Source organism: Rissa tridactyla, chromosome 10, assembly GCF_028500815.1.
Source record: "Rissa tridactyla isolate bRisTri1 chromosome 10, bRisTri1.patW.cur.20221130, whole genome shotgun sequence".
Classification (NCBI taxonomy): Eukaryota; Metazoa; Chordata; class Aves; order Charadriiformes; family Laridae; genus Rissa; species Rissa tridactyla.
Genome location: NC_071475.1, coordinates 4020913 through 4046462, shown reverse-complemented (window position 1 = coordinate 4046462; position 25550 = coordinate 4020913). Strand labels below are relative to the sequence as shown.

Genomic DNA, 25550 nt, shown 5'->3' with positions numbered 1-25550 from the left:
CCCCAAGCGCTTGTGCTGTCACCCCATCGCGTCCCCGCAGGAGGAAGGACCAGGATGGCCAAGAGGCAGAAGTGAAGCTGTCTCAGCCCCAGTCGGCTCCTTTTGACCCCGGCGAGCCGTGGTGCCGCCAGGCAGGTATTTACCTCTTCTTGCTCACACCGTACTGGATTCATCTCCTCTGCATCTCACCAGCAGCTCCCAGCATGTTCAAAGGCGACGAGTGAAATCCAACGGTTTAAAACAACTCAATATAAGCTGCCCAGGAAAGCGGCTGATGGAGAAGGCCCTTCCAATACATCCTCCATCCAAATCCACCCAGGAGCATCCAGAGCAGCCCCCAGGGCTGCTCCGGGGCTGTGAACAGCTACAGCTCGGGGTCCCCATCCCCACGCAACCACTCGACAGCCCCAGTGACGCTGGCCCATCCCGATACCGTTTTGCATCGTGCCACCCCAGCGCTGCTGGCACGGATTCAACCGCTGCTCCCAGGAACGGCCCTTCCCCAAAGCCGCCCGCCTCTCCCGCCTGCATCGTCCCCCAAAACACAGGCGAGAGACACCAGCTTTAGCAAAAATGTTTAATCTCTCCTTGATGCGTGTGTTTATTTACAAGTACTAAATCTGAAGAACATTAAAATAGGAAATAGCAGGATATTTACACGATCAAAGGGGTTTCGACCAGCCGCGCTGGCCTGTTGCTTCAAGTCTGAAACAATCACAGAAAGGTAATCAGGACTCCGGATTTCTGTTTGCTTTTTTTCCCCATTTAATTTTTTAAAACTATTAAAATTCTCTTGCCTTTCGCCGGGTCCGCGTTAGGTTTCCCCCTGCTTTCTTAAAGGACAGCTCGTTGTGCACTTTGGTCGGGACCGGGTGAGCCTGGGGGGACCCCGCTCCCCCTGCCCCCCTGCTGCCTGTCCCCAGGCTGGGGCCACCCGGGGGGTGGCATAGGGCTCCTGCCGGAAGGGGGGACAGCAGGGCCAGGCACAGGGGACGCTTCCAGGCTGGACTGCGTGGTTTTTTGAAACCCAAACTGAAGAGAAAAGGCAATGTGAGCAGAGGAGGGCAGGGAGGGACCCGCTCGCCGCAGCGGTGGGGGAGCAGCCTGGGGGTCCTGCTGCCTCCGACAGTTGTGGGGGGGGGGGGCAGAGCTCCCCCAAACGCAGGCTCAGGGCAGGGAACGCTTCTCCGTCTCATCCCATTTTGGGGCACAGGTGACACCACCAGTAAGAGGAGTCCGGCGAATGCTTCCCAGCCTCTCCCCCTCCATCCTTCCCCGTTCCTAAGCAGGGACGGCCAGCCGGGCTCTGCCCCCCGCCAGGCTGGGGCGAGGGAGGGAGGACAGGCTGCCTGGCACAGTTAAGGACGCTGGGCATCACGCGAAAGGCAAAGGTAGCACCAAGAAGCGCCGGAGGCTGCGGGCAGCATTGCAGTGCCCACCCTGCCGACGGCCACCCTCCCCGTCGGAGGCAGCAAGGAGGGGTGGGGAGATGCCGGGAGGATCCTTTGGTGGAGCAAACCACAGACACCCCAAAGCTCACCAGGAGGAAGCCAACGGGAACCCATCCCCGGGACCACACCACAGGCTCTCAGCATCGTCACGGGGTGGGAAGAGCCAGGCCATAGCACAAGGGGGACTCAGCGAGGGGAGCCCAGGGAGCGCAGCCACCCCACGGCACCGCCCGGCACAACACCCCCAGAGACCTCCCCGCCGCCCAAATCCAACCCAGGCCCACCACAGCCAAAAAACACCCACAGGAAAGCGACAGGCTAATAAACCCTCTGCTCTTAACGGTGCTTCCAGCCCCCATTCGCCACCGAGGAAATTTTCAGGGGGATGCTCTTAGAAACGCATCTCCATCCTGTCCAACCGCCAACAGGGAGGGTCCCACCATCCCCTCTCAATCACCAAAAAACTATGCGCTTGGCTCCTTCAGCAGCCACCGAAGCTCCCCAAAACACTCTTACCACTGCAACAGGCAGGCCCCACGCCACTTCTGGATAGAGACTTCAAGGCCACCACTCCCACCCGATCGCAACGACCACCAACACACATCCGCTGTCCTCCGGGCGATTTCCAGGACCTCCGCCAACGCCGCCCCGCCGCCAGCCACGGGAGGAAGAAGCTTTGGGCCAACCTTGTACCAAAGGGAGCTGCGGGCACCCCTCCTCCCCATCGCGGTGGCAGCAAAGGACCCCCCGGGAGGATTTTGTCCCACCGGAGTGCCCAGGGAGATGCTGGCAGCCGGCGGTGGCCCCGGCGCGGGGCGGGCGGGCACACAGCTGTCCTTTAAGGCTCTCCGAGTACCACATTGGAGATGTGAACCTCTGAAGTCTTTCTTTTTGCTTTGTTTTTGTTTTCCTTTTTTTTTTTTTTCTTTTGGACGAGAAAGTGACAAATTAATTTCAAATAAAATAAAAAAAAAAAAGGTAACAGGTCTAAACAAACCTCTAATATTCAACACTTGCAGTTTTTTTGTTTTATGGATTTTTTTGTTTTTTTTTTTTTTCTTCCGTTTCTTAAAAAGATCAACTCAGACTAAAATCTAGCACAGTCATGCAACAGCCCACAGCTCTCAGAAATCCAGCGACAGCTCGGGGTCCGTAGGTTTGGGAAACAATTATTACTTCTTTTTCAAACACGGTTTTGCTGTTGTGGTTGGGTTTTTTGTTGCTGTTGGGGTTTTTTTTTTGTTGGGTTGGTTTTTTTTTTTTTTTTTTTAATCAGCATCTTCACCTTTCCCTCCTTATTAAAACAAAACAAACCCAAACAAAATTACAACGTAACGAGAGATGGTGCAGACTTTCAAACGATTGTTCTGCATGGTGAGAAAGGCTTGGAAATTTCTTCCAGACCATTTGGTATCCTTATTTTTTTTTGTAGTTGTTGTTTGTTTTGTTTTAACCGGCTGTGTAAATTCATTTCATATTTATATTGGTTCAATTCTCCTTCAGTTAACTACACAGCACCCCACTGGGGCACGAGAATTAGATTGTAACCACATATATATATACACACTTTTATTATTATTTTTTTTTTAATTAAAAACTTCATTATTTCTCCCTCTCCCCCCCCTTAAATTGTGGTTTAAGGGAACGGACAGAAATCAGCTGGGCTTCTTTCCACTTGGATTTCGACAGCCACCCGCTCCTGGCAGAGTTTGGCCCCGTCTGCCACGGCCCGGGCAGCGACGGGAGCTCTCGCTACGGAAAAGGAAAGGGGTTTGCTCGGTTTTTTGGAAGTTTTTGGTCACCTGCTGCCACTCACGCAGCATTCGGCACCTTTTCATCTCTGGAAAGCATAAACCCGCGAGGATCTGACATTTCGAAGGGGTCAGGCGAGGGAGAGACCTCGGGTTTCTTCCAGCGAACCCCCCGGCAGGACGGAGGCGGCGGAGGGGAGACGGGGTGAGAGCAAGGAGAGAAAGGGAGAGAAAGAAGGAAAAGACAGAGAGAGAAAGGTCAATCTCGGGTGGAAAATCCTGCACATGTTTGGGCTTCCAGTGTGGAGGAGCAGGCAACAGCCCTATGGCGGTCGAGCATCCCAGTCCCTCCACGAGCCGGTCACCCAGCGGGGTTTGCCGGGGGTATCCCAGTCAGGAGAAGCGGTGGAGGTGCCCCCCCTTTCCCCAGGGATCTGGCCCCTTCCCCCGCATCAGCACAAAAAGATGATGGGGGGGAAAAAAAAAATAAAAATAAAGAGGACTTCATTAAGGCTGCTCCAGCACCAGGGGATCTGCCAAAAACCCCCCAGGCTGGCTCTCCACGAACCCTCCCGACAGCCCCCAAGCCCCCGCACCTCTCTTCTGCCCCGCATCGTCCCGGGACGGGCAGGGGCGGGCAGCGCTGCCCACACCCCCCCGGCAGCCACCGGACCGGGAAAACCAGGACGAGCTCAACAAAACACCGACCATCCCTCAGCGATCCGCCAGGGAAAGACCAACCAACCTTGGGATCTCCCTTCCTCTCTGACCGCGACCTCCAGAACCGCTCCAGCAGCATTTAAATAAGATCACCTACCCAGCTAACAAAACTCCCACCTTTTTTTTTTTTTTTTTTCAATTTTTTTTTTTTTTCCGCACTAAACAACATTCAAATAAAACATGGCACAGGACGTATTTTAGAAATATCAAAGCTCAGGGATTTCTCCCTTTCTTGCCCACCCCTACTGCCCCCACCCCCAAATCTCCCCAGCATCAGTCCTTTAGCTTATTTTTTAAAACCATTTTTGTTAGTTTGTTGCAAAAAAATTTAGAATCTTTTTTTTTTTCCCCTCCCATTTTTTGTTATAATTTTTTTTTTCTCTTTAAATTAAAAATTTTGTTTTGTCTTGTGTAAATTGTGCAAATATAGCAGTTAACACTAGTGGCAGAAGGCCAGAGAGAGAGAGAAGGGGGGAAGAGACGGAAAAAGAGAAGAGGAGGAGGAGGAGAAGGAGGAGGAGGAGAGGGGGCAGACAGCTGGGGGGAAAGAGGGGAGAGCAAGTCAAGTACAGTAAAAATAGGAGCCCACCCACCCTCCCTCCACCAAAGTAACAACAACATCCAAACGCCGTCCTAGAAAGCCCCGCGGTCCCGACCCTCCTTCCTTGGGGGCTCCGGGGCTCTGCCCGGGCGAGGGATGCCCAGCGGGTCCATGGGGCAGGCGACCCCCTTCTCCTCTGCCCGGCATCGCCCCTCTGCAAGGTCCCGGCTGCATCCCGCTTGGATCGGGGGGTGGGATATGTGTGTGTGTGTGTGTGTGTGTGTGTGATGTCGCTGCTGTCGTCGGGATTTGTTGGTTTGTTTTGTTTCGTGGGTTTTTTTTGTTCTGCTAAAGCGCGAGGTTTCCTTGTTCGTTCGTGGGAAGCGTGCGGAGGCGTGGTGGCTCCCGCGGGTCCATCCGGCCCCAGCCCCAAAGTCTTCTTCTGCCCGCGCCTGCCGCTGGCCGGCCCCCTCCCTCCTGCCGCCTCCGCTGCCCGGGATGCTGGCACCGCGCCGCCGCCTTCTCAGCTGCTTAAGGCCATTGTGTCGATCGCCTGCTCCAGCTTACTCCTCAGCCGCTGCCGCCGGGCCTGCTCATCCTTCTCCAGCGCGGCTAAAATCTGGGGGAGAGAGGGGAGAAGACAGGGTGAGGAGATGCCCTCCTACCCAAAGCGGCTCCTTGCTGCCCGCGGCCACGCTGGCTCATCGACGGCATCAGGGCACGGGCATGTGGCCCCACGGAAGGCGGTGCACGTTCATTCCCGTCCCTCACAGGGCCAGGAAAGGGCCAAAGGAGGCGCGAGGTGGAGGACACCGCTTGAGTGCTGCCACCCCACAGGTTCTTCCGCAACCCCCAAGGGGCTGCAGTAACACCAGGGACCTGCTTGATAACGAGAAGCCAACGTGCACATGGGGGAACGAAGACAATGAAAAACCATCATCAAGTAGAGGGTGAACTCCAAACGCAAGACAGCACCACCTTCCCATCACATCCATGACTCCGACAAACCCGTAACGTCCTCGGGAAGTGGGGGCTGCATTTCAGAGACCACGATCAAGCCATGAACTGGTCCCATGAGTGTAAAACAACCAAATCCACGAGGCTTCAGCTGCCGCCAGTGGTAAAACCCCCCTGGTCTCTCCCCAAGGTGGACAACTGGGGCGCACTGGGGTGATGGAGGAGGAGACCAGACGGATGCACCAGCAAAGCCTGCCTCGCTGAGAGCCCTCAGTCCTGTGCAAGGGGTGCACCCACAGACACCTGAGGATGACTTTCCTGCCTTGAAATCCTCTTTTTCTAAACAATCCCCTGTCCGTGATGACAGATCTCAGGGTGGAGGGATGGTCCCCTGCCCTGGGTTGGATGCGGCCATGCCCCCAGCACCGGGAAAGGACTGGCTGCAGTGGGAGGGTGGAGGATGAGGCTCGGAGTGGGGAGAAGGGAGTAATGAACCGTAAAACGAAGGGGCCGTTGCCCTCCCAGCAGCCAGGAGTCTCGTCTCACTAACATCATGCCAGCAGAGCAGAGAAGCTGATTTAAAAAAACAAACCTGACAGAAATCTCATCTCCTCGGGTGAGCTAGTTGAGAGAGCAAATTTTTTGCAATTAAATATCAAGGCATCCGTCAAAGGGGACTTGATTAACCATTTCATTGGCCGCATAATTGGAAACAAACTGTTGTATAATTAATAGACTTACTAGGAGGCAGGCAAAGTCCATCAGGAGCCCTACAGGTAACTTCTTAATGGGGAATCAGCTCCCTTTGATTAAGAGCTGCTGCAGCGCCGGCGGGTTGTGGAGCAGCGTGTGGGGCGTGCTGTGCAGCATCCACCGCGCTGCCACGCAGCAGCCTCCGGCCACCGCCAGCCTCCGGCTCTCCACCAGGCTTTTTGGGACAGGAGCAGGCTGGTCCCTGCTTGCTGGGCCAGTAGGAGATGCCCGATGGGGAATTTATTCCCAAAGGAAGGGGAAATGCTGCATGTTGGCTCCAGAGGAGGGGAAAATTCACCAGCGAGAGTCAGGCACACCTGATTTACCCCGCCTGGCAGCAAGGACTCGGGGCTACAGCTGGACTCGCGAGAGCTCGTAGATTCTGCCACAAAACCTGCCACCGGGGACACCACCCCGCCATCCATCTCCGCAGCCGCTGTTGGCCGTCACACTACACGCGGAATAAAATAGCTATAACAACACTCATGCAGAAATCACAACCCCACGTGCCTGAAAGGTGGCTGAGCCGGAACCAAACAGGATTGGGCTGAGAAGTGGAAGAGGAGCCTATTCCCCTCGGCCACCTCCTCCGCCTTTCCTGATAAGACAGCCATGTATCCGGGGACACTGAGGTGTCGAAAGATTCACAACCTGCCCCTGCATTTATTTGCTCCTCTTTTATCTCAGCCTTAGGGAAACAATGCAGTCAGAGGAAACCTGTGCCGAGCGTAGCGAGACACCCAGGTTTGTCACCTGCTGGAAGGAGCCAGGACCACTGATTACCAAGATGCAAGTACCCAAATGAAAATTAATTATGATTTTCATTCACAGCCAATGACAGCATATTATTGCACTGAACAACAGGAAAAATTATTCTCTCCCATTTTGCATCAAAGAGGGTGCAATTGGGCTGCATGTAATTGTGCTTAATGAATGAAAACAAACAAAGGGAACAGCTGCGATTTATTAATCCCATTACAAATAATAAAAGAAGTTCCTGAGAGCTGTGAACACACTTGTGATGCTCCGAGAGCAGGCGACAGCAAGACACTCAACAGATGTCAGGCTGCCGTTAGTGGGCAAGAAGAGGACCTGTGCCCCCAAAGAGCAGCTCATAATGCCACACGGTCCCCTCCCTGCTCTCGCCCAGGGCCTGGAGGATTTATTTAAGGCCTGGGGGGACTTTTAGCCTGCAGGAAATGAGCTGAGGGATGATGGCTGCCCTGCAGCAGATCTAGATTCTCCAGACTGCTCCTCTTCCATTCTCTTGGTAGCCACAGAGCTGTTGTACGAACTGTAAAACCCCAGAAACCCTTCATGGCCAACTCATCACGCAGAGCTATGGAGGCCTCCTGGATGCGCCATCCCAAGTCATGTGGGGAGAGGCACAGAGGTCCCACCGGCATGGTCATCAGCACGTGGCCATCAGCTGCACAGTGACCACCACACGGCACCTTCCCAGGCACCAGGGTTTTCTCCCAGCCCTGTAGGCAAGCCGGGCCCTCCTCCTCCTCACTCCTGCAAAGCGCCCAGATGCACCAGGATTTTGGCCCCCACGGTCCCACTGCTGTCCTTAGACCCAGGGACCAGGTCTGCTACAACCTGCTTATGGACTCCCTAAACTCACATCTCAAAGCAGCACTGGGAGACGCCTCTCAGGATTGCTGCAGGGTACAATGGGGACCGCGCTCCCTCTCCCTGCGGGGTGAGAGGCCGGCTCTCCCGGATCTCTCCAAGCGAGATGTTCTGGCACTCTGTCATCTAAATAAGCCACCGTTCAAACACAGTCGTCAGTCCGCTTTATTGGGACAATAAAACCTATACTATCGTATTATATGTATAGATCCGTATTTTACTGTAGTTACATATTTTATTGCTTTAATAAAAAGATGCGGGGTGTGGATTTGAGCGGTGCTTTACGAAGTTAATTTGTATAAATTACAACAGAGGGGTTTTTAACCATTCTTACTGATGCTCACAAAGCAAGCACTGAAGAGGCCACCATGTCCTCTAGCATCCCCGGCGAGCAGAGCCAGACGCTGCTGTATAATCACACAGTGCTGGTACCGCCACGGTGCCGGGTCGGTGGCGGGGGACAAGAGAGGCGAGGAGGGGAGCCACACTGAGATAACACCGCAAACTCTGCAGCCCCACAGAGCTCATGTGCCAAATGCGTAGAAAAATAGGTGTTTCCCAACATTAGTCACTGCGGAAAACATGGGGAACAAAACGCTGCCTACACCAGCACCTGGCTCCACATCTCCCAAACCTTTCCTTCCCCACCAGCTCAAGCACAAGACTACACAGACTACATTACTCCCCCACATTTCATGGGGTGTTTTTCTATAGGAAAAAGAGTGGGACTGAAGAAACGAGGGCAAAGGGACACAGCTCGTAGCCCAGGCTTGACTCCCCATCGCCGCGTCTTACCTCGTCCTTGTACTTGGTGATGTAGGAGTAGATCTCGTGCAGCGCGCTCATACTGTTGAACTGGCTGAGGTGTAACCGTGACTGCTCCGCCAGGTACGCGCTCATGTCCTGGTCACTGATCGCTGGCATTTTAGCTATATCTGCATAATATCTGCAAGGGAGAAACAGAAGAGTGGATCAGAAATAGGGACAGATAGAAGGGGAAGGGTCCCCGCCGCGACGCTTGCTGAGAACAGCCACTGGAGAGGCAAGGTGAAGAACATCTTGCTTCCAAGAGGTGACATACCGCCACCACCCACTGTAACGCCACCGCCCATCAAGAGCTCTCTGAGCACTCCCCAGAGCAGTCAGCATCATTAAGAACATGCTCCCGACGGAGCAGCACTGAGCCCAGCCCAGCCCAGCTCACCATGCTGGGAAGCCGGGAGCCACCGCTCTGAAGGATTTCTTACCCTCTCCTAAACCACGTATTTTTCCTCCTTCCCACCCCATTGGCATGTTTTGCCAAGAAACTGCATCTGCCAGAATCCTCCGTGCCTGCAGCAATCCGTAAGGCTTTGCTGCCATTCTCCTAAGGCTGCTGCATCGCTAAAGCCAACCGTGCCTTTTTGCATTCCGTTAAATCCTTGGTGAGTGAACACAAGGCAAGTTCCCATCCAGCCCTTGCAGCGATACACGCCCGCGTGGTTACGTCCTACTCAGCAACAGGCATTCAACACGGCCTGCGGCTGCCGCTGGCCATGCTCAGACGTTATCGCTCGCCGAAAACCTACGAGGAGCTTTCGTTTTCAGCAAAAACTGAGGTTCTGCAGACATGTTTGTGAAATCAAAGGATCCAGGGCAGCAGAGGAGGTAGCTGATGTCTTCGGTCATGCCTGGGCCAAATGACTTGGTGTTTTCCTGCCTTCCTGCCTTGTCTGATGGTTGCTATCAGCAAAATACTACCTTACATTTCCTAGGACACCTTAAGGTTTGCAGTCCCATCCCATAGCCGCCTCACTGATACGCTCAGCAAATACAGAGAAATGCAGACAGAGCTTATATGGTCCAGAACTGCAGTGGGAAAACAGAGTATCTAAATGGATATTCATCAAAACCCAGGGAGATCAAAGCTGCACCATCCCATTACACCAAGCAGACGCACCAGTGAACTGGCTACTGAGGTCCTTTTGGAAAGCAGGGTTGCGTCCACAGGCCTCTATGAAAAAAGAAACCCTACCCACAGCAAACGAGCCCTAGCGGCTCCCACCACCTGGAAACAGAGAGTGCCAGTTTCGCCCAGGTTTGCTTCACTCCTCGTGACTCCTCAAACTACTCAGTGAAGTTTCTGGTCCAGTGATTAGCATCATTAGCATCATCAGCTGAATGCTGAGGTGGAACACGGCTGAAGCACTTGAATAGGAGCAGATGGCAGGAAGACCACTTGAGGAGATGAATATGAGGATCCACTCCATCCCACGGCGCTGAACTCAGCTAGTGATAAAATACTTGGGCAGTTTTAACAAGGAGGCTCATTCACACCCAGAAAGTGATGCGAGAGATTTCCCGTATGCTGCCAACAGAGCAGCAGTCCGAGGTGAGGCACCAAGAGATCTGCTACGCCACTAGAGAGATCACCTCCAGAGTGACGTCTCCTAAAGCTGACATTACTTCTACCTGCGCTAAGGAATATGAGGGACAATACGCCCAACCTTCCCAGTTCCAGCCAGCTTCAGTTAGCAAAGAAAACCCACAGAGATCCTCCTGGCCAGCCTTTAACCCTGTAGGTGAAGGCCCCTGTGAGGCGGGACTCATGGGAGATGAACGTACAGGGAGACCTGATGACGAAGAAAGCTTTTGTGGCTGCCACAAGATGTCCAGGTAATGTGCAGGGGTTTTACGTTCCCAGTTTTCTATCATGACAAAGAAGATGGCAGGAAAACAGCATTTTCCAACATAAGCGTGCATGGCTCCTGTGGACCGAGATCCCAGTCACACCTACCATTTCCAGAGGACACCTACAACAGCCATGACCCTGGCAGCAGTCCCCTCGGGCTTCCCCAGGCTCCCCACCTCCCAGGCCCTTTCCCGTTGCTATTCCTGCCTCAGACTGGCAGGATGCCCTTTTTTCAGCTGGTGCCTGAATCACGGCGACAGACAGACCTGCTGTTGGGACTTAAGCAGTCCCACTCAGCCGCCCACGCATCGCTCCCATCCTGCCTCTGCACAGCTTTGCGACGATAACCGTGCCAACAGCCAGAAATGCCGATTATGTCGTAAATCTCCGCAGCAGACGAAAGGTGGGAGATGCAGTCGCACCCTGCACGGGGCAGCTCTGCCTCTGCTCGGCTGCCTCTGGGACCACACCGGCAGTAAGCGATGGCAGGAACATCTGTCACCGGTGAGATCTCTTGCCTCCCCCCCCGGGACACAGCGTGTCTAGACCAATGTTTCACTCTGGAATGGTTTTATACCTTTTTTACCTCCAGGCACACACAGAGCTGAATATTTTTGTCACAGAGATGGCAAGGTCAGAGAAATTGACTTTATGAAGTTTGTGATGTTCCTACAGGACCCCACTCCAAAGCCCCCTCCAGCCCCCTGCAAAGAAATTTCTCCTGTTACGGTGCAGCTCATCTCTCATCTCAGCCATCACATCTCAGGGGCATCTTTTCTTCTGATCCAAGCCCTGTCTTCCTCAAGGGAAGAAGCTTGTCTTTGTACCTGCCTGCAAAGCACCAGGCATGCCAATGGCACGACAAAAATAACCGTGTACAAGGGAGTATCGAAAGGATGATTTAGGCTACAAAATCCCACGCTTGCAAACTACAGAATGTGATGCTTATTGTTGCCCGGGCATCTTTCATTTGGTTCATTCTGTATCTGGTCTAGATGCTGAAAAGAGGAAAGGGCCTTCAGTTTTAAAAAAAAAAAAGAGCATAATCCATAGCACAGATTACCAGCACCAGGGGAAAGTTGCGTGAGCAACCTGCAATCTGCCATTTTTTAAGCTTGATGAAGTCCCACTTTGCCACGCAGCAACATTTTAACAGTAGCTCTATTTGGAGGGCTTTGGAGGACATCTCCCAGGTTTCTCTCCCAAAAGGATAAAGCTAAACACAGCCTTATGCCTGAGCGCATCAATTTGCAATCAGTAGCATTCAAACCCTGAACCTTTAACACTGTATTAATTCGGCGGGACAGAAGGATGCCTCTCATCAGCTAACAGTGAACGTGGAGGGTGTCGGAAGGCGTCAGGGGACCTGCTCCTCTCCCTGCTCCCCGGCACAGCGACAGCAGCCCGAGCACTGCCTCAGAGCGCGTGCTCTCATCTCAGGATCCCAGGTGAGACGTACAGACGGATGAGAGATGGGAAATGGTAATTTTCCAACCATTTCAGCAAAACCTGCGTGTATTGTCGTGGTACAAAAAAAGACACTTCTCTAGGCCAAGACTGACTTCTCACTGCTCTTCGAAAGCAATCGAGGGAGGTGTTAGCAATTCCCTAGCACAGACCAAGTTTTTACAACAGAAAACATCGGACGACCTAAAAGTGGAGGTTGCTTTTAGCACCCCTAAAGCAAGTCATAAACGGCTGCGTCAAACAGTTATTGCAAACTAATTCCAGGACACAATGACAAGAAAGCATCACCTCCCAAACGAGAGGATCACCTTCCACAAGCGTTAATATGATCCCTCTTCAGACAGCTGCCAAGAGGAGTCCTCCCACCAACAACCCAAGTCCCCACGCCCACGTACGTCCACTGTAAGTCCTCCAGGTGACGCAAGGAGCTACTGCCAAGTCTACTCACCTTTCTACCCAGCTCTTGTAGTTGGGGATGTCCTTGGCGTACAGTAGTTTGTTGGAGGGAGAGTCTTTTCCTAGCTTGTGCTCAGAAGTTGAGCAGGAGTCCATGAATGTCTGAGCCACCACGGATAGGCAGGCATCAGTAATACTGTTCTTGTGAATGTCGAACACAAACTGGGGGTTCTTAATCACATTCACCCAAAAACGTAGAGGTAGACTGAGGGAAGAAGGAAAGAGGGGTCAGCACCTGAACCGAGCCCCACATGGCAGCCAGCTCACACGCGTCTCCAGTTGCGGAGGAGGAGGAGCTCCCCGTGACCCGGAATTGGGCAGGATGCTTTTCCCAGTGCCCCAGGGATGCAAACAACCTGGGGTAAATGGCTGTTCTCCTCTGCCCACCCCCACTGGGCCACAGCTCTCCGTGGAGAAACTCCTCAGCCCTGCCAACATCTCTAAAGGTAAACAGGGGCGGCGCAGGTCTGCGGTTTCTCCAAGGATCCGCTCGTACTGAAGAGCCCTTGCTAAGCCCATGGGTCAAAGCAGGCACAGTCCCATTCTCTCGCATCAAAAAGCCCGTCTACGGTGCCGTGTGGCATTTCACACATCTACCGTGGAGGAGGAGGGGGTTAACTGCACTCCTCAAGGGACTCATTAGCACATTTAACGCCAGAGAAGAATTTAGGCAGCCTGGGATGCTGGAAATGAAGCTCTCAGCCGCAGAGACAGCGGGTCTCCTGGCCAGCCACCGACTGGATGTTTACTGCATATTGACACACGTGCTGCTCTCCATGGCTCCATTTCCCAATCCTGCTGCCCCTCTCCTCTCCCGGGAGCACCTCAAGGTCTCCCCCCATCAGAAAGCCTCTCCGCTCTGTCATCCCTCAGCACCAACACCCAGCAAATGCTTTTATCTTAAACAAAACACACTTCGTTCCCCAGGACTTTCCTAATGAGGGTACCGGGTGCATGTACATATTTCATTTGTGAAGGGAATGGCCTCAAGAAATTAGCTCCACACATCGAATTAGCGCCCAGAGATAAGCACAGGCATTAGTATGCAGGAGCCTGTGTGCCCAGCCCCTGCGGAGCAGGGCTTTTTTTTTTTTCTTTCCTTGCCTTTCGCTCCTTCTTTTAATATAGAAAGCCGAGTTATAAATCAGTTCCAAGCACTTCCGCGCTCTCACATCTCCATTTAAAAATGTTTCTTTTCCTGCCCTGCTAATTGCCAACAGTTACTGAACTATACAAAAGCAATTTGGCTGCCATTTAACAAATGCCAGACACGGGAATGTACGTACCCGTCTCCAGTAACGGCAACATCAGAGAGATGAAATCAGTGAGGCAGCAGCAAAGAAAAATGCCGAGGGGGGGCCGCGGAGCAGGAGCCAACGCCTGCTCGAGCCCTGGCCCGAGCACGGAGGCTTCATCAGCCGCTCCGCCCCGCTTTTCAGGGAGCGATTAGCGGAGCCGATGGGTTGGCTCTGCGGGAGAGCTTATGGAGGGCGCATACGCAGCTTTACGCTGACTTTGCCAGGGCACGCTCGGCTGAGCGACGGGAGGGAGCGTGGAAACACCTTTAGGACAGTCGAGACAAGAATTGGGGCTGGCGTTCTCCGGAGGAGCCCGGAGGATGGAGGAGCCCATCAGCGTTTGCTCAAGGTGAGATGGGAACAGAACTGCTGAAGTCCTTGGCTGACTCCAGCCATCAGGCAGAGCGTGGTGCCCGGGATTTGGGGATGGAAGGGCTGAGGGAGCCCTGCATTCCTGGGATTTTTTTCTGCTGCAGGAAGGCATGCAAGGGATTTACCCACACCCGAAATACAGAGATATGGGCCTCTCTTGTCCTGGATCATTTCCAGGGACATATTTCTGCTCCGGTGGGAGGGTCAGGAAGTATCATTAGCTGCGATATCGTTAGCCCCCCCCTTCTCTGACCCACTGCCCCTCTCCATTACCAGTTACTCTTCCAGGTGTGCCTGACATCGTAATCGTTGATCTGATGCTTATCAGCTTGTTCATCCAGGAAATCAAACATGTATTTGATGGCGAGGGGCAGCGCGCTCCCACGATGTGCTGTGCTGAAGATGGTCTCAAACAGGTCATCCACGAACTTCTGCAGGGTGCCCTGAGGAGGAGAAAGAGAGAGGGGTGGCTCAGCAATGCCCAGCCCGGCAGAGGAATGAGCCTTTAACTAAAGGTTGTCCTTTAAACCAATTTCATTTGTATTCCTACCACCTGGAAAAGAAGCACAGTACAGTATGTGTAACTTTACTGGTTCTCAGTGGTTTACACTGGGAAACAGACACAGCAGTGGTTATCTCCTTCGCTGCATGATCCAGCATGCTAAAAGCATACACATAAAAATACCACATAGAGCAAAACCCAAGCAGACCTACATCATATCACAGTCTTGTTTGGGCCCCATTAAGATACCCAAGACCTGATGACAAACATCCCTGAACAAGCCCTCGTCCCACGTCGGACGGGGGGAGCCAAGTCACGGGGGAGATGGCTGAGCCCAGACTCTGCAACCCTGAGCCAGCGCCCACAGCACAGCCCTCGGCTCCTCTCTGGGGACATCTCAGACACGCAGCACCCGCTCAGCACTACAGAAGGCTTTGTATGTGCTGAGGGAAGGGGAACCTGCTGAGATGCCAAATGCCCCCGGTAATTACCCTTCCCACATCACTGATTTTGCAGCTTTATCCCAGACACCAAAGGGGATGAGGTGCCTGCCCCAGGGCATCTCTGCTTTGCAGTCCAGCAGCTGCTCAAGGATACAGGGAACAGTAAAAACGACAAAGGGTGCAAAAAAAAAGCAAATAGGAAAATCCACTCAAGGGATATTCGCTGAGGGTTTTGATACACAAAAACGCCACCTGCATCTCAGGAAAGCCCAAAGACGAAGAGAGTAGTTCCTCCTGGGCTGATGCAGAAGGTTCTTGAAAAAGCAGTGTTTACAACCTCTGGACATCGCGAATCGCTACCCGTCCCCATCCAGATCTGAAAAGCCAGGTGGCAGCTCTGTGTCTCCGTGCCATACCTTGGTGGCTAGCAGGCGGGTCAGGTAGATTTCGGAGACCATCTTGCTGCCCCGGTCACCCTCCCGCTGGTCCATGTGGTCATGGTTTTTCACCAGGTGCCAGAGCTTGGTGCCGCTCTCCAGGTCCGGGGTGATCATGGGGGTGCGTGAGCGCAGGCTGTCGGGGCTGCTGGCTGTCCGCAGCATGCTCTCTGCAAGCACCAAGCACAAGGGGACACTCATACCCTGCCCGCCTCCACCGTGCCACCAGCTGCTCCATCCCCCTTCCCTCCACTGTGATTTCAGGGTGCATCACAGCTGTTAAACAGGAGCTTTGGGATCCAGCCTCTGCAGTCACCATGGATTGAGAGCTCTTCTGGGACTGTCCTCACAGCTTCCCGGGCCATGTGCAATCCTGGCCGACGTACAGGGGCCAGGACGATCATGGAAGGGTTTCTGCAGAGGCCTGTCCTACTCCCAGCACACAGGTACCAGGATCACAGATGCCTCCTGTGTTGGTCTGAGCTGACCACACTATTCCCTTCCAAACCAAGGCTGAACCACACTTGCCAGCATGTGCGCTGGAGTCCTCAACTCTGCTCATTTAAGTGCAAAGTGCCTCTGTGCCTATTTTAATTAGATTTCAAGGGAGTAAAAGGGAGGGGATCCCTTAGCAGCAGCCATCTGACACGTATCTTTCTCCCCTGAGTCTGACATGTTGCAAAGAGAGATGGCTCTGGGGACATCTGCTCCCTCTCTGACACCAGAACAAATAGCATGCTGCAGGAGACCCAGGGGCTCGGAGGACTTTGTTCACATGAGCCACAGTTACAATCACCTGCCCCATGCCTTGGTCTGCAAGCCCAGCCCGGTGCTGCCTCCCCTGCCAGCGCAGCGGAGGACGCCCCTGCATGCTCACCGTATCTGCTGAGGGACTTGGTGAAGGTGGAGGAGTTGGAGATGTTGTACGCCGAGTTCTGCTTGGGCACCAGGGCTACTGAGGAGCCGTCCGTCACCTGGGGGCAGAGATGGCATGAGGAGGCTGTGGCACCAGAGAGGCACAGGAGGAACAGCCCCGCAGCAGGGAGAAACCAGCCCAAGAGGGATGAAGCTACACTGCACCCCACCCCAGGGGATCCATCTCCTGCAAAGGAGACCTATGGATCTACCCCTGAGACAGACTGGGGGCAAGGGTCAGAACAGGAACACACCAGAAACCTTGACAAGAAAATGGTAAAGTAAGGTCAGAGCGGAAAACAGCCTCTATGAGCCCTGAAGATGCCCCATTTAGTGCTTCCTTGAACAGAAGGACCATAAACATGGGGACCACGCAGGAAAGTGGCTGCAGACCTCCTGGCTACGCACCTGCATGAGCAGCACGGTCTGGAGAGCCAAGCCAAGGCCCTGACCAAGCTGAGCAGGGAGAAGAGATGCTCAAGCTCAAAGCAGCTGGTGACTGCTCAGTGCTCTCCACCACGGACAGCCTTACCTGGTAGTGGGCCAGGGTGTTTAGCCTCTTCCAGTCATTGTCGATCTTTGTGGTGACATCTTCGTCCTGCAGTATGATCCGGGCCATCCTGCCCTGCCGCCACTCTGTCCCCATGAGGGAGAAGGGCCCATGGTTAGTGGGGGTCTTGGAGCACAAAGCCAAGGCAAGGGTAGGAGCACAATCTGCGTATCAACAGAAGAACCCTCCCACCACTTTTTGAATCCCAGGACTAACGACTGTCAATAGGACGTTGGACAAAAACTGTTTCTAAGTACTCAAGGAAAGACAGGCTCGATTTGACCTCGGCGACCATTTCCTTTGCTTCTCTCCTCTTCATTCTCCTACGCCTCCTTTAAGAACAGGACTATTAACACTGTTCTCAACTATTGCTGGCCTCCTTGGATCTCAGCCACCTCAAGCCTGCAATCCAGACCACAGCCAGAGACGAGGAGGTTCCTTTCCCCATCCTCTCTACTGGCAGAACCCACAATTTCATGCCAGGGGTCGCCACACAGTCAGTGCCACCAGCACCGCAAAAGTAGACTGGACAAGCACAAACGTTCTGCTCCTGCCAGGACCCCTCTCCTGTAGAAGATACAGATTTTCCTGCCTTGAACATTTTTTTTGGCACTTCTGCTCTTGTTTACATCCCTGCTCCCCACAGGGAAGTGCTTCGCCTCTCTCTTACCCAGATCCATGTCTCCGGCTTTGGGTCGCTGGGAATAGGGCACCCCCTTGTAGACAGCATCCAGCAGCTTCTCTTTCACCTGCGTGATGGTGTCGCAGTTCAGCACCTTGACGGGGATCTCTGGGGCGTTCTCGTTCTCAGGGTTCACGCAGTTGAGGGTCTGAGCAGCGCAGGGGGGCAGAAAGACTCTCGTGAGAGGATGTGACACACTGGCTGCAAAGGCAGGTCCAATGACATGAGGCTACAGCTGTCTACAGGCCATGCCTTCTCACCTCCTGGTCGGCTGCAGGGGTGCAGCCACATGGCATATTCCTGCTCTCTCTTTCTCCCTACCTCTCTCCCCCAGTACCCAAATCTCCAGTCTGTTCCCAGAAAGGCAGCACGGTGCCAGTGAAGGAATCCTGGGCCAGCAAACCATGCCCAGCTCACAAACACCTGTCTAGCCTGAGTGACGCCTGTGCACACTCCACTGCCCTCCCAAGCCCACCCCAGTGGAGATGGAGGTGGTGAAGCACCAGCTGCAGGCTCGGTCAGGGGAAGGGCCTGGCTTATCATCCAGCTGGACAGAGGAGATGGCTCATATGGAGGAAGAGTAGTATCTCTCCATCTCCTCAAGGCTCTAACTTTGATCCCCACCCCACATAAGCCACTGGCTCCTCCAGGTAGCACACATTCAACAGCATCTCTGTCCCTCTATCTGTCAGGGACATGGCGTTTATTGGGAGAGACGCAGAGGGGGATTCAGTTCATGCCTGGCTTTCGCAGCTCCGTGGCAAGGCCAAACCTTGCCACGCAAAGGCCCCGAATCTGGCCCTAGCTGAGATGGGTGCCACACGGACAGGCTAAGAGGCACCCTAGGGACACTGGAGAGAAGAACAAGAAACAAACCACTCTCTGCACCACACTTTGGATGCCTCCAAGATCTTGTTAAATAGCTGGACAAGCTAGCACCAGTACCAGCGAGGCTCCTGCTTGCACTAACCAGCATTTTGTAGTCAATCTGCTGCCGGATAAGCTTGTCCTCACTGAGGGAGTAGCGAGCCTCTCCTGTGATGGCGTCAATGGGTCCCTTCTCCATCTGCTGCTTGATGGCGCAGTAGAGCATGAAGAGCGGTTCCCCAGCACACTCCTGTGGGACAGGGGATGGAGGAGAAGGACAAAGAGGGGTGAGAAGGTGCCAGGCACCACCTTTGCCTTTCAAGAACCACCAGCATGTCAGGAGCCTGCTGTGTCCCCGCAGCACTGAGCCCCACACGTAGCTTTATAAAGAGTCTCCAGCCCTTGCTCAAGACAGCAAGGAAGGGGGCACATGGTAAAATTCATCTCATGGAGGAACACATTCTTTCCGTTCAAGGCTGCTGGAGGTTGCTCCCTGTTTATCAACCCCCAGGCTCAGCTTCCCAGAGCTTCCAGACACTCCCCGGTGACTTCTGCTCGTTCTACAGGCCAAAACTGAGCTAAAAAGGTAAAATTCAGGGCTCGCGCAGAGCAGGTTGGGTCTGGGGACTTTGTGCATGGGATATGGCCGATCTTTTCAGCTGGCCCAGCCAAGAGAAGCACCTGAGGACTGGCAAGGGCATGCTGCAGTAGGATAGCCTGGTGGTTCTTGCCCAGGAATCACAAAGCAGTTCTGGCATCTGCCAGAAGCCCAATCTCACGTGAGAAAAGGTCAAAGGAAATTTCTCCATATGATAGCTGGGCACAGCCAGACAGATCCACTGGGAAGGGAAAGCAAGAGAGCATCAAGGGAGGAAGGGAGAGGGAAACTGGACCAGACACTTCCCCCAAAGATGCTGGAAGTGCAGCGACCCAGGAACAGCAAAGGACCCGCTGAGGCTGGAGACACCAACCAGCCTGGAGGCATGAGTTGGCACAGGAGGGCTGGAAATGGACACCCCTTTATCACTCAGGGCCCAAATCTGTCCCCTGAGCTGCATCCCAATGAGTCCTTCCAGATGCAGGCATTAGCCCTAAGTGGAAAAAGGCTACGATGGGAGCAGAGGACAGGGAGAAGTCCCAGCAGATTTTACCCCACCAGTCCTCACCCTTCCCTCCCTCCCAACCTCACAAATAAATTGTACTTTGGTGCAAAGTGCGGCTGCTCTCCCTGTCACCATATGCTGTTAGCATCTCGTTAGCATCTGCGGTAATTAAAGAGACAGCTGCTAACGAGCAGGAACAGGCATACATCATCCCCAGACCTTCCGACAACACGCCTGTCTCTGAAATTATGTTTCATTTGCAAACTTGGCTTCATTAAGTCAGCTTAGAAAAGTGAGAGACCCACGGTGGGTGCTAGGCTGCGCGTTACCGGCTGCCCGGCAAGGCGGGAGCGCCCGGTTGGCCGCAAAGCGGTGAGCCCCCAGGCAACCCCACGGCGCCCAAACCCACCCCTCCAGCTGCGGCAGAAAGACCGGGAGTTGCTTCTTTCCGTGGCTCGTAAAATCTCCTTGTAAAACTTCCGAGTCTGCGGAAGTGGCGTGGATGGAGGACAGCCTGGAGCGAGACTCCTGCTCACATCTGGCATGGCTGCTCCCGTCTCAGACCACAGATCTCCCTCTGAGCCGTCGGGCACCCCAATGTCAAACAAAACAGCCCCTCTGCCCTGTCCCCCTGACTCTGTGCATCCTCCATGTTACAGCTTGGCTTCCCCACCTGTCCTAAACACGAGTCCTATCCCTAAAATCCAAAACCGCACTCCTGACCTCGCTGTCCCCACCGGCTCTTGAGGACCTGGGCCAAGATGCTGCCACGAGTCACGGCTCACTGAGCCACAACAGATGAGGATGGTTTGGGGCCCGCCCCTGACAGAAACCACCAAAATGACCAGGGACCACAGAAAACGTCGCCAGGCAGTTCCCCCGAGATGGTCTCCATCAGGTGAGATACAGGCGGGGACCGCTGAGATGGGGACGGGTGGCCCGGCAGGTTGATGGAGGGCAGCCTGCCCCCCCAAACGCAGCCATGCCCACGCTGCCAGCCCTGATGCAGTTTGCTCACTGCTGGGGGCCTGAGCAAAGCGGGGTTTGGGGGGGCTCTCCATGCGAGCCCATCTGGAGGGGGACTGGAAACACCCCCAGGCATGGCACATCCACGCCTGCCTCGGTACACGGGGAGCAGACTGAGGCGAGCCAGCTAACGCTCAAACTGTCTTATTGACTAGATCTAGCTCATCAGGCACCTAATATCGTGCATTTTTCAGCGCTTGTCTCGATTTATCCCTCTCCCTTTCCCCAGGGTGTCTCATTAAGTGTCTGATAAATGCTACTACAGGGTCCCCGTGAAAGCGGCAGCCCCCGCTGGCTCCCCACACTGCTGGCCTTGGGCAGGGGTGGCTGTTCTGTCCCTGTCCCTCGCCCCAGCACATCGCGGCCGCTCGATGCCGAGCACCCAGCCCCGCTCCGGGCAGGTTTGCCGAGAGCCGATCTGGCAGCTGGGCACACGTCCGCCTGCCTCATTTACATGCACAATTACCGCGGTTTGGTGCAAGGCATATGTTTCCCTGCTGGCAAACTGTCTGCTGTGATACCTCTCCATCTACTCCACCGGGTTTCTCCTGCTTTTGATGTCACCTGTGATCCTTACTGCCAGGAGACAGGCAGAACCGGCCCTGTGGGTCTTCTCTGGTGGGGCTGACCCAGGAGAGGCCATAAGCGCATCCTCAAGCCTTCCTGTAACTCAAGTGACCCAAGTGATGGAGTTTCAACCACTTCCCCAGGGAGATGATCCTCTGCATAACAATCTCACAGCCAGCGGGTTTATCCAAGCCCTCCAACATATGTTCCTCCTGTAATAGCGCATCTAGATCAGACTTCTCTCTCCTGCTGCTACCACCCAGAGACTGGAGGTGATTTCCCCTGCCAAAGCCATGGCTTAGCAAAGGACTTTATAAAAAGGCATTGCCCTGGTCCCAGGGCACATGGAATGGTCCAAAGCAGCTTCTGAAGGAGGTGAACGTGCCCCGTGACCTGCCCACAGGGCTCAGCCCAGGCAGGGACAGGCCAAGGGCATCAGGTCTCGCACATGAATGTAACGTCCCCAAACGCCACTGTGGGCATTCAAAGGCTGTGTGCCACGCTTTGCTCAGCCCTGAGGGAGTTTATCCACACCAAGAGCTACTTCTGCTTGTCCCATCGACCCCGCAGAGCCCGAAGAGCCATCTGCCAGTGTCCTACCTAATCCCACCGAGTACATCCTACATGATCCCACCAGGCACTGCCGCTGCAGGGGCAAAGGGTGACCCCGCTGAGCAAAGCCCCGGCCCAAAGAGGTGTCGGGAGGTTTGACATCTGCCCATGAACAGCACAGCTTTCCTCCTCTCCCACCCCTGGAAAGCAATCTCCACCGCACGCCACAGCTAGATTTTTATAGATACAGGCTATCCCTCGACGGAGGCAAAAAGCCAAGTGCGAGTAAGTGATATTATAAATCACCTCTCGTTGACGATCACTTGAGTTCTGCACAGACTCCTGCTCGCTCTCATCTCTTGGCTGGAAATGGTTCAAACCCTCTTTATCTTAATGAGGGATGAAATCCCACAAAAACGGCTGCGTGCCACCCGGCCTCGCTGCGCTGACGCCAGGCAGGATCCCAAGAAACGGCTCTGCTGACTGACAAACCAGCTGCAGGACCGCAGGCGCCGTTCACCCCACCGGTGTCAGCCCGAAGCAGCAGCAGGACCGAGCCAGGGGTCCAGGGGCTGGAGCTGTGGCTGTGTAACCCGCATGGCTGCTGGGGCGGCTCTAGCAGGTGGAAGCACCGGTGCTGATGGAATAAATGTTCTTGATATGGGTGGGATGAACCAGTGGTAAAAACAGCTCTTACGCGTTGGCATCCTGCTGTGCTACCCCGATAAAATTAGGAAAAAGGCAAATTCAAGCTACCAGGCGCTGCACCCTCGTGCAGTGGAGAGAGCTGTGTCCCCGGCTGCCAAGAGGCCCCACAGGGCATCCATCCCCACCGGGGCACCTTCTGGAGGGGAAGCAGCAGCAGAAGTGGAGACACCTGGGGAAAACGATTCCCCTACCACAGAGCATCAGTGTCAAAGAGACGAAGGAATAGCAGTGCCCTTTCATGAAGAGTGCGGCGCATCGAACTACAGCTCAAACAGGCAGAAATATCTTCCGATCACAGTCATGTCTACAGCAAAGACCAGCTCCAGGGGCTTCTTCCTCCCAAGTTACACAAGCAGAGGCAAGGAGGGAGGAACAGGGACCACTCCAAAGGGATTCAAGACTCAGCTGAGTTGCTTCAGATTGATCTTTTCTCCAGGCATCGTTCTTCAGAAGATCTCAAACCCACTACGCAATAAGCAATCCTGGTCTGGATTTCATTTTTCATTCTCAGCTATTTCCCCAAAAGGAGACCCAGAGTCACTAATCACATCTCAGAAACACAGGATGGGAACGGAGGTCTGGGAAGCGATCTCTGCTCCGGGAGGGAGCGGCAGCACTGAGGAGCACGTCAGCCCAGGCTCTGGGTACCACACTGCCCATGCCATCGAGGCAGGAACCACCTCCCTGCCCGCACGGGGTTGCCATCCCTTCCCAAACTCACCTTCAGAAACTTGTACAGCAGAAACGTGAACCAATTCGTCAGCATCTTCTCTGCCACCGACTCCGTTCTGTAGGGAAGACAGAGAGCAAAGCTGTCAGCAGAGGATATTAAGGGTCTCTGATCTCACCCGTTGCCACCTCAGCCTCGGACTGTGGCTCAATTATTTTTGGCTTTCAAAGGTCATACGTGGAAAGGCAGGAGCCTCGAAGCAAAGGGGCACAAGCAGACAGCAAAAGCCGTAGTGGAAAGCCTGCCCATCCAGAAGGCTGAGCTACAGCAGCCACCCAGGAGGGAGAAGCAAATTGGTCTCCATCGTATTCGGAGAACTGGAGAGCCAAGCATGACCTTGTCCCATGGGGAGGCTCGCCCAGGGGATGACCAGCTTTCTGCATCTCCCTGGTACCTTCTACTTCAGTGAAGTTTGTTTCTTCCATCGTGTCCCACCGGAACCAGGCAGCTCCCTCCACAGGAGGATTGTATGAGACACCTAAGCTAGGGAAATGTCACCAAACCTACCTCAAGCTCCCCAGTTAAAGCAAAACTTGAAGGGAAGAGCTAAGGTTGCAAGGCAAAGTCAGATCCTGACCCGCATTCCCATGACAGGAGCACCTCCTCCCACATCACCCTGTGCCTGATGTAGCTGGAAGCCCCTTTCACCACCTGGGACCTGCTGCTGACTTCTGCTCCTGCAACGCACTCAATGTCGCTATTGCCCTGACACAGGCTCACCACTACTGGATCACATGGGACTTCCCTGCAACCCCCAAAGTAGCCCTTAATCTCTACAGCCTGAAAGCCCAGGACCCACAGTGGAGTAAGAGGACAATCATCACCAATACCAGAGGGATAAAGACTTTTCCCCAGCAGCCTGTGCAAGGTCTGCTCAGAAGAACTGCTGGAGGAGAGAGAGGACATCTGGTTCTTGGCACTGAGCGGTGGTGATGGAGAAGCTTTAGGAGGCCACACTCTGCACCCTCGCTTCTCTACATGCCTCCACCCTTGGGCCTGGATCTGGTTGGCTCTCGGCAGGGATGGAGAGCCCTGCAACATAAAGAGATGGCACCGGTCCACCGGCACACGGCCTTGGTTAAAGCCACTGCTGGATTTAGGTCTGCAAGACTTTGATCCCAATATGGTTTTGGTCAAACTTATCCTCAGTACTAATTCAGCTGAAAACAAGGAGATTAAAGGAGGAAGGAGTAAGAGCAGTGGTTGGAAGCTTAAGCTGTTTCCCATGTACCTTTGGAGCACTGTGCAAAGACACTGTGCCAGGCTTGGGATTTAACCCTTCCCTGCCCGCATGGTGGAAATCCCGGGTCTCTGTGTGTCTCCTCGGAGTGGGGTGGTGACGTAGGAGTTTGCAGTGAACGATGCTGCAACTACCTGCTCCAAAGGGAGATTAAAAATAGAGTTTTGTCTCTCAGCTTTTGAAGATGCAATTGAAGGAAGCAGCCAAAACTGCCTTGAGAAAGCCTATATATTGCCCCTAGTCTCCTAAAGTGTGGTTCAAATCCAGATGCCATCGTGCTCCAAAGCAGTATGGCAGGGCAGGTCCAGGGGAGTCACTTGTGCCTGTTTGGGACCATCACCGCGCAGCATGTGCCCAAGAGGGAGAGCAGGATCCCGCAGGATGGGTAGGAGACGTGGTGGGTCCGAATAGGACGTGAGGACCTCGGGGTGGCGGTACTGCAGCCAGGACATGCCGCACCAGCAGAGGAGAGGGACAGCCTGGCATGGAGGGGGCTGAGGGTGACACAGGACCCAGGTGAACCATGCAGCCCTACAAGGGCAGCTTAACGCACCTGTCTCTGCACCACAGCCTGATCTTGCTGCTGTAAGATTAAAATTCCCCTTAACACATCCATTATTTTTAAAGCGGCTTTCACTCCCTTGAAAGTAAAAATGCCAGCCAGCCCCCCAACCCTCTCCGGTCACGCTTCTTCAGCTTATCCACCCGTTAATCATCAGATCAGCCACTTGCAACCATAGATGCTCCTGAAAGCACAAGCAATACTAATAACTCACGAATGTGGCTGCATTCCTGTTGCACCAGGGGAAGGGACACAGACAAGTTGACTCAAGAGACAAAACCCAGAAGGAATCCAAACCTCAGAGCCACCAGGAGGAGGCCCACTGCCCAATGCCACGCGCTGCCCAACGACCATGCCATGCCTGGCAGATGGGCCAGGAGCAGTTCCCGATGGCCAGATGGCTGGGGTAGGAAATCCACTTTCCCAGAGTTTATTCAAGCTGACTTAGGGTCGTATGGTCCCATCCCAGGCTTTCTCTGGTGCTAATGGGGCTTAGCCCTTTTTGGCCTCCCTGGAATAGCACAGTTCTCCTTAAACCACTAGGGGATGGTAATATTTGAGCCTCCAGAGGAGGGAAGTGCCCGCCAGGAAAGA

The 25550-nt window shown here is 54.1% G+C and overlaps 1 protein-coding gene across 5 annotated transcripts in view; it reads right to left on the bottom strand.

Moving 5' to 3' along the window:
* Positions 1 to 4528: 4528 nt before the first annotated feature.
* The window catches only part of PLXNA1 (plexin A1), a 120332-nt gene continuing 99310 nt past the window's right edge, over positions 4529 to 25550 (bottom strand). For all 5 annotated transcript variants that reach the window (XM_054216380.1, XM_054216382.1, XM_054216384.1 and 2 more), the window contains exons 23-32: positions 23146 to 23212; positions 18572 to 18718; positions 17590 to 17749; positions 16902 to 17005; positions 16332 to 16428; positions 15434 to 15624; positions 14346 to 14515; positions 12395 to 12607; positions 8604 to 8754; positions 4529 to 5082 (exon numbers count right to left, since the gene is read on the bottom strand). In XM_054216380.1, coding sequence (XP_054072355.1) covers positions 4987 to 5082; positions 8604 to 8754; positions 12395 to 12607; positions 14346 to 14515; positions 15434 to 15624; positions 16332 to 16428; positions 16902 to 17005; positions 17590 to 17749; positions 18572 to 18718; positions 23146 to 23212 — 1396 coding nt within the window. In that variant the 3' untranslated portion in view covers positions 4529 to 4986. The remainder of the gene's footprint in view (positions 5083 to 8603; positions 8755 to 12394; positions 12608 to 14345; positions 14516 to 15433; positions 15625 to 16331; positions 16429 to 16901; positions 17006 to 17589; positions 17750 to 18571; positions 18719 to 23145; positions 23213 to 25550) is intronic.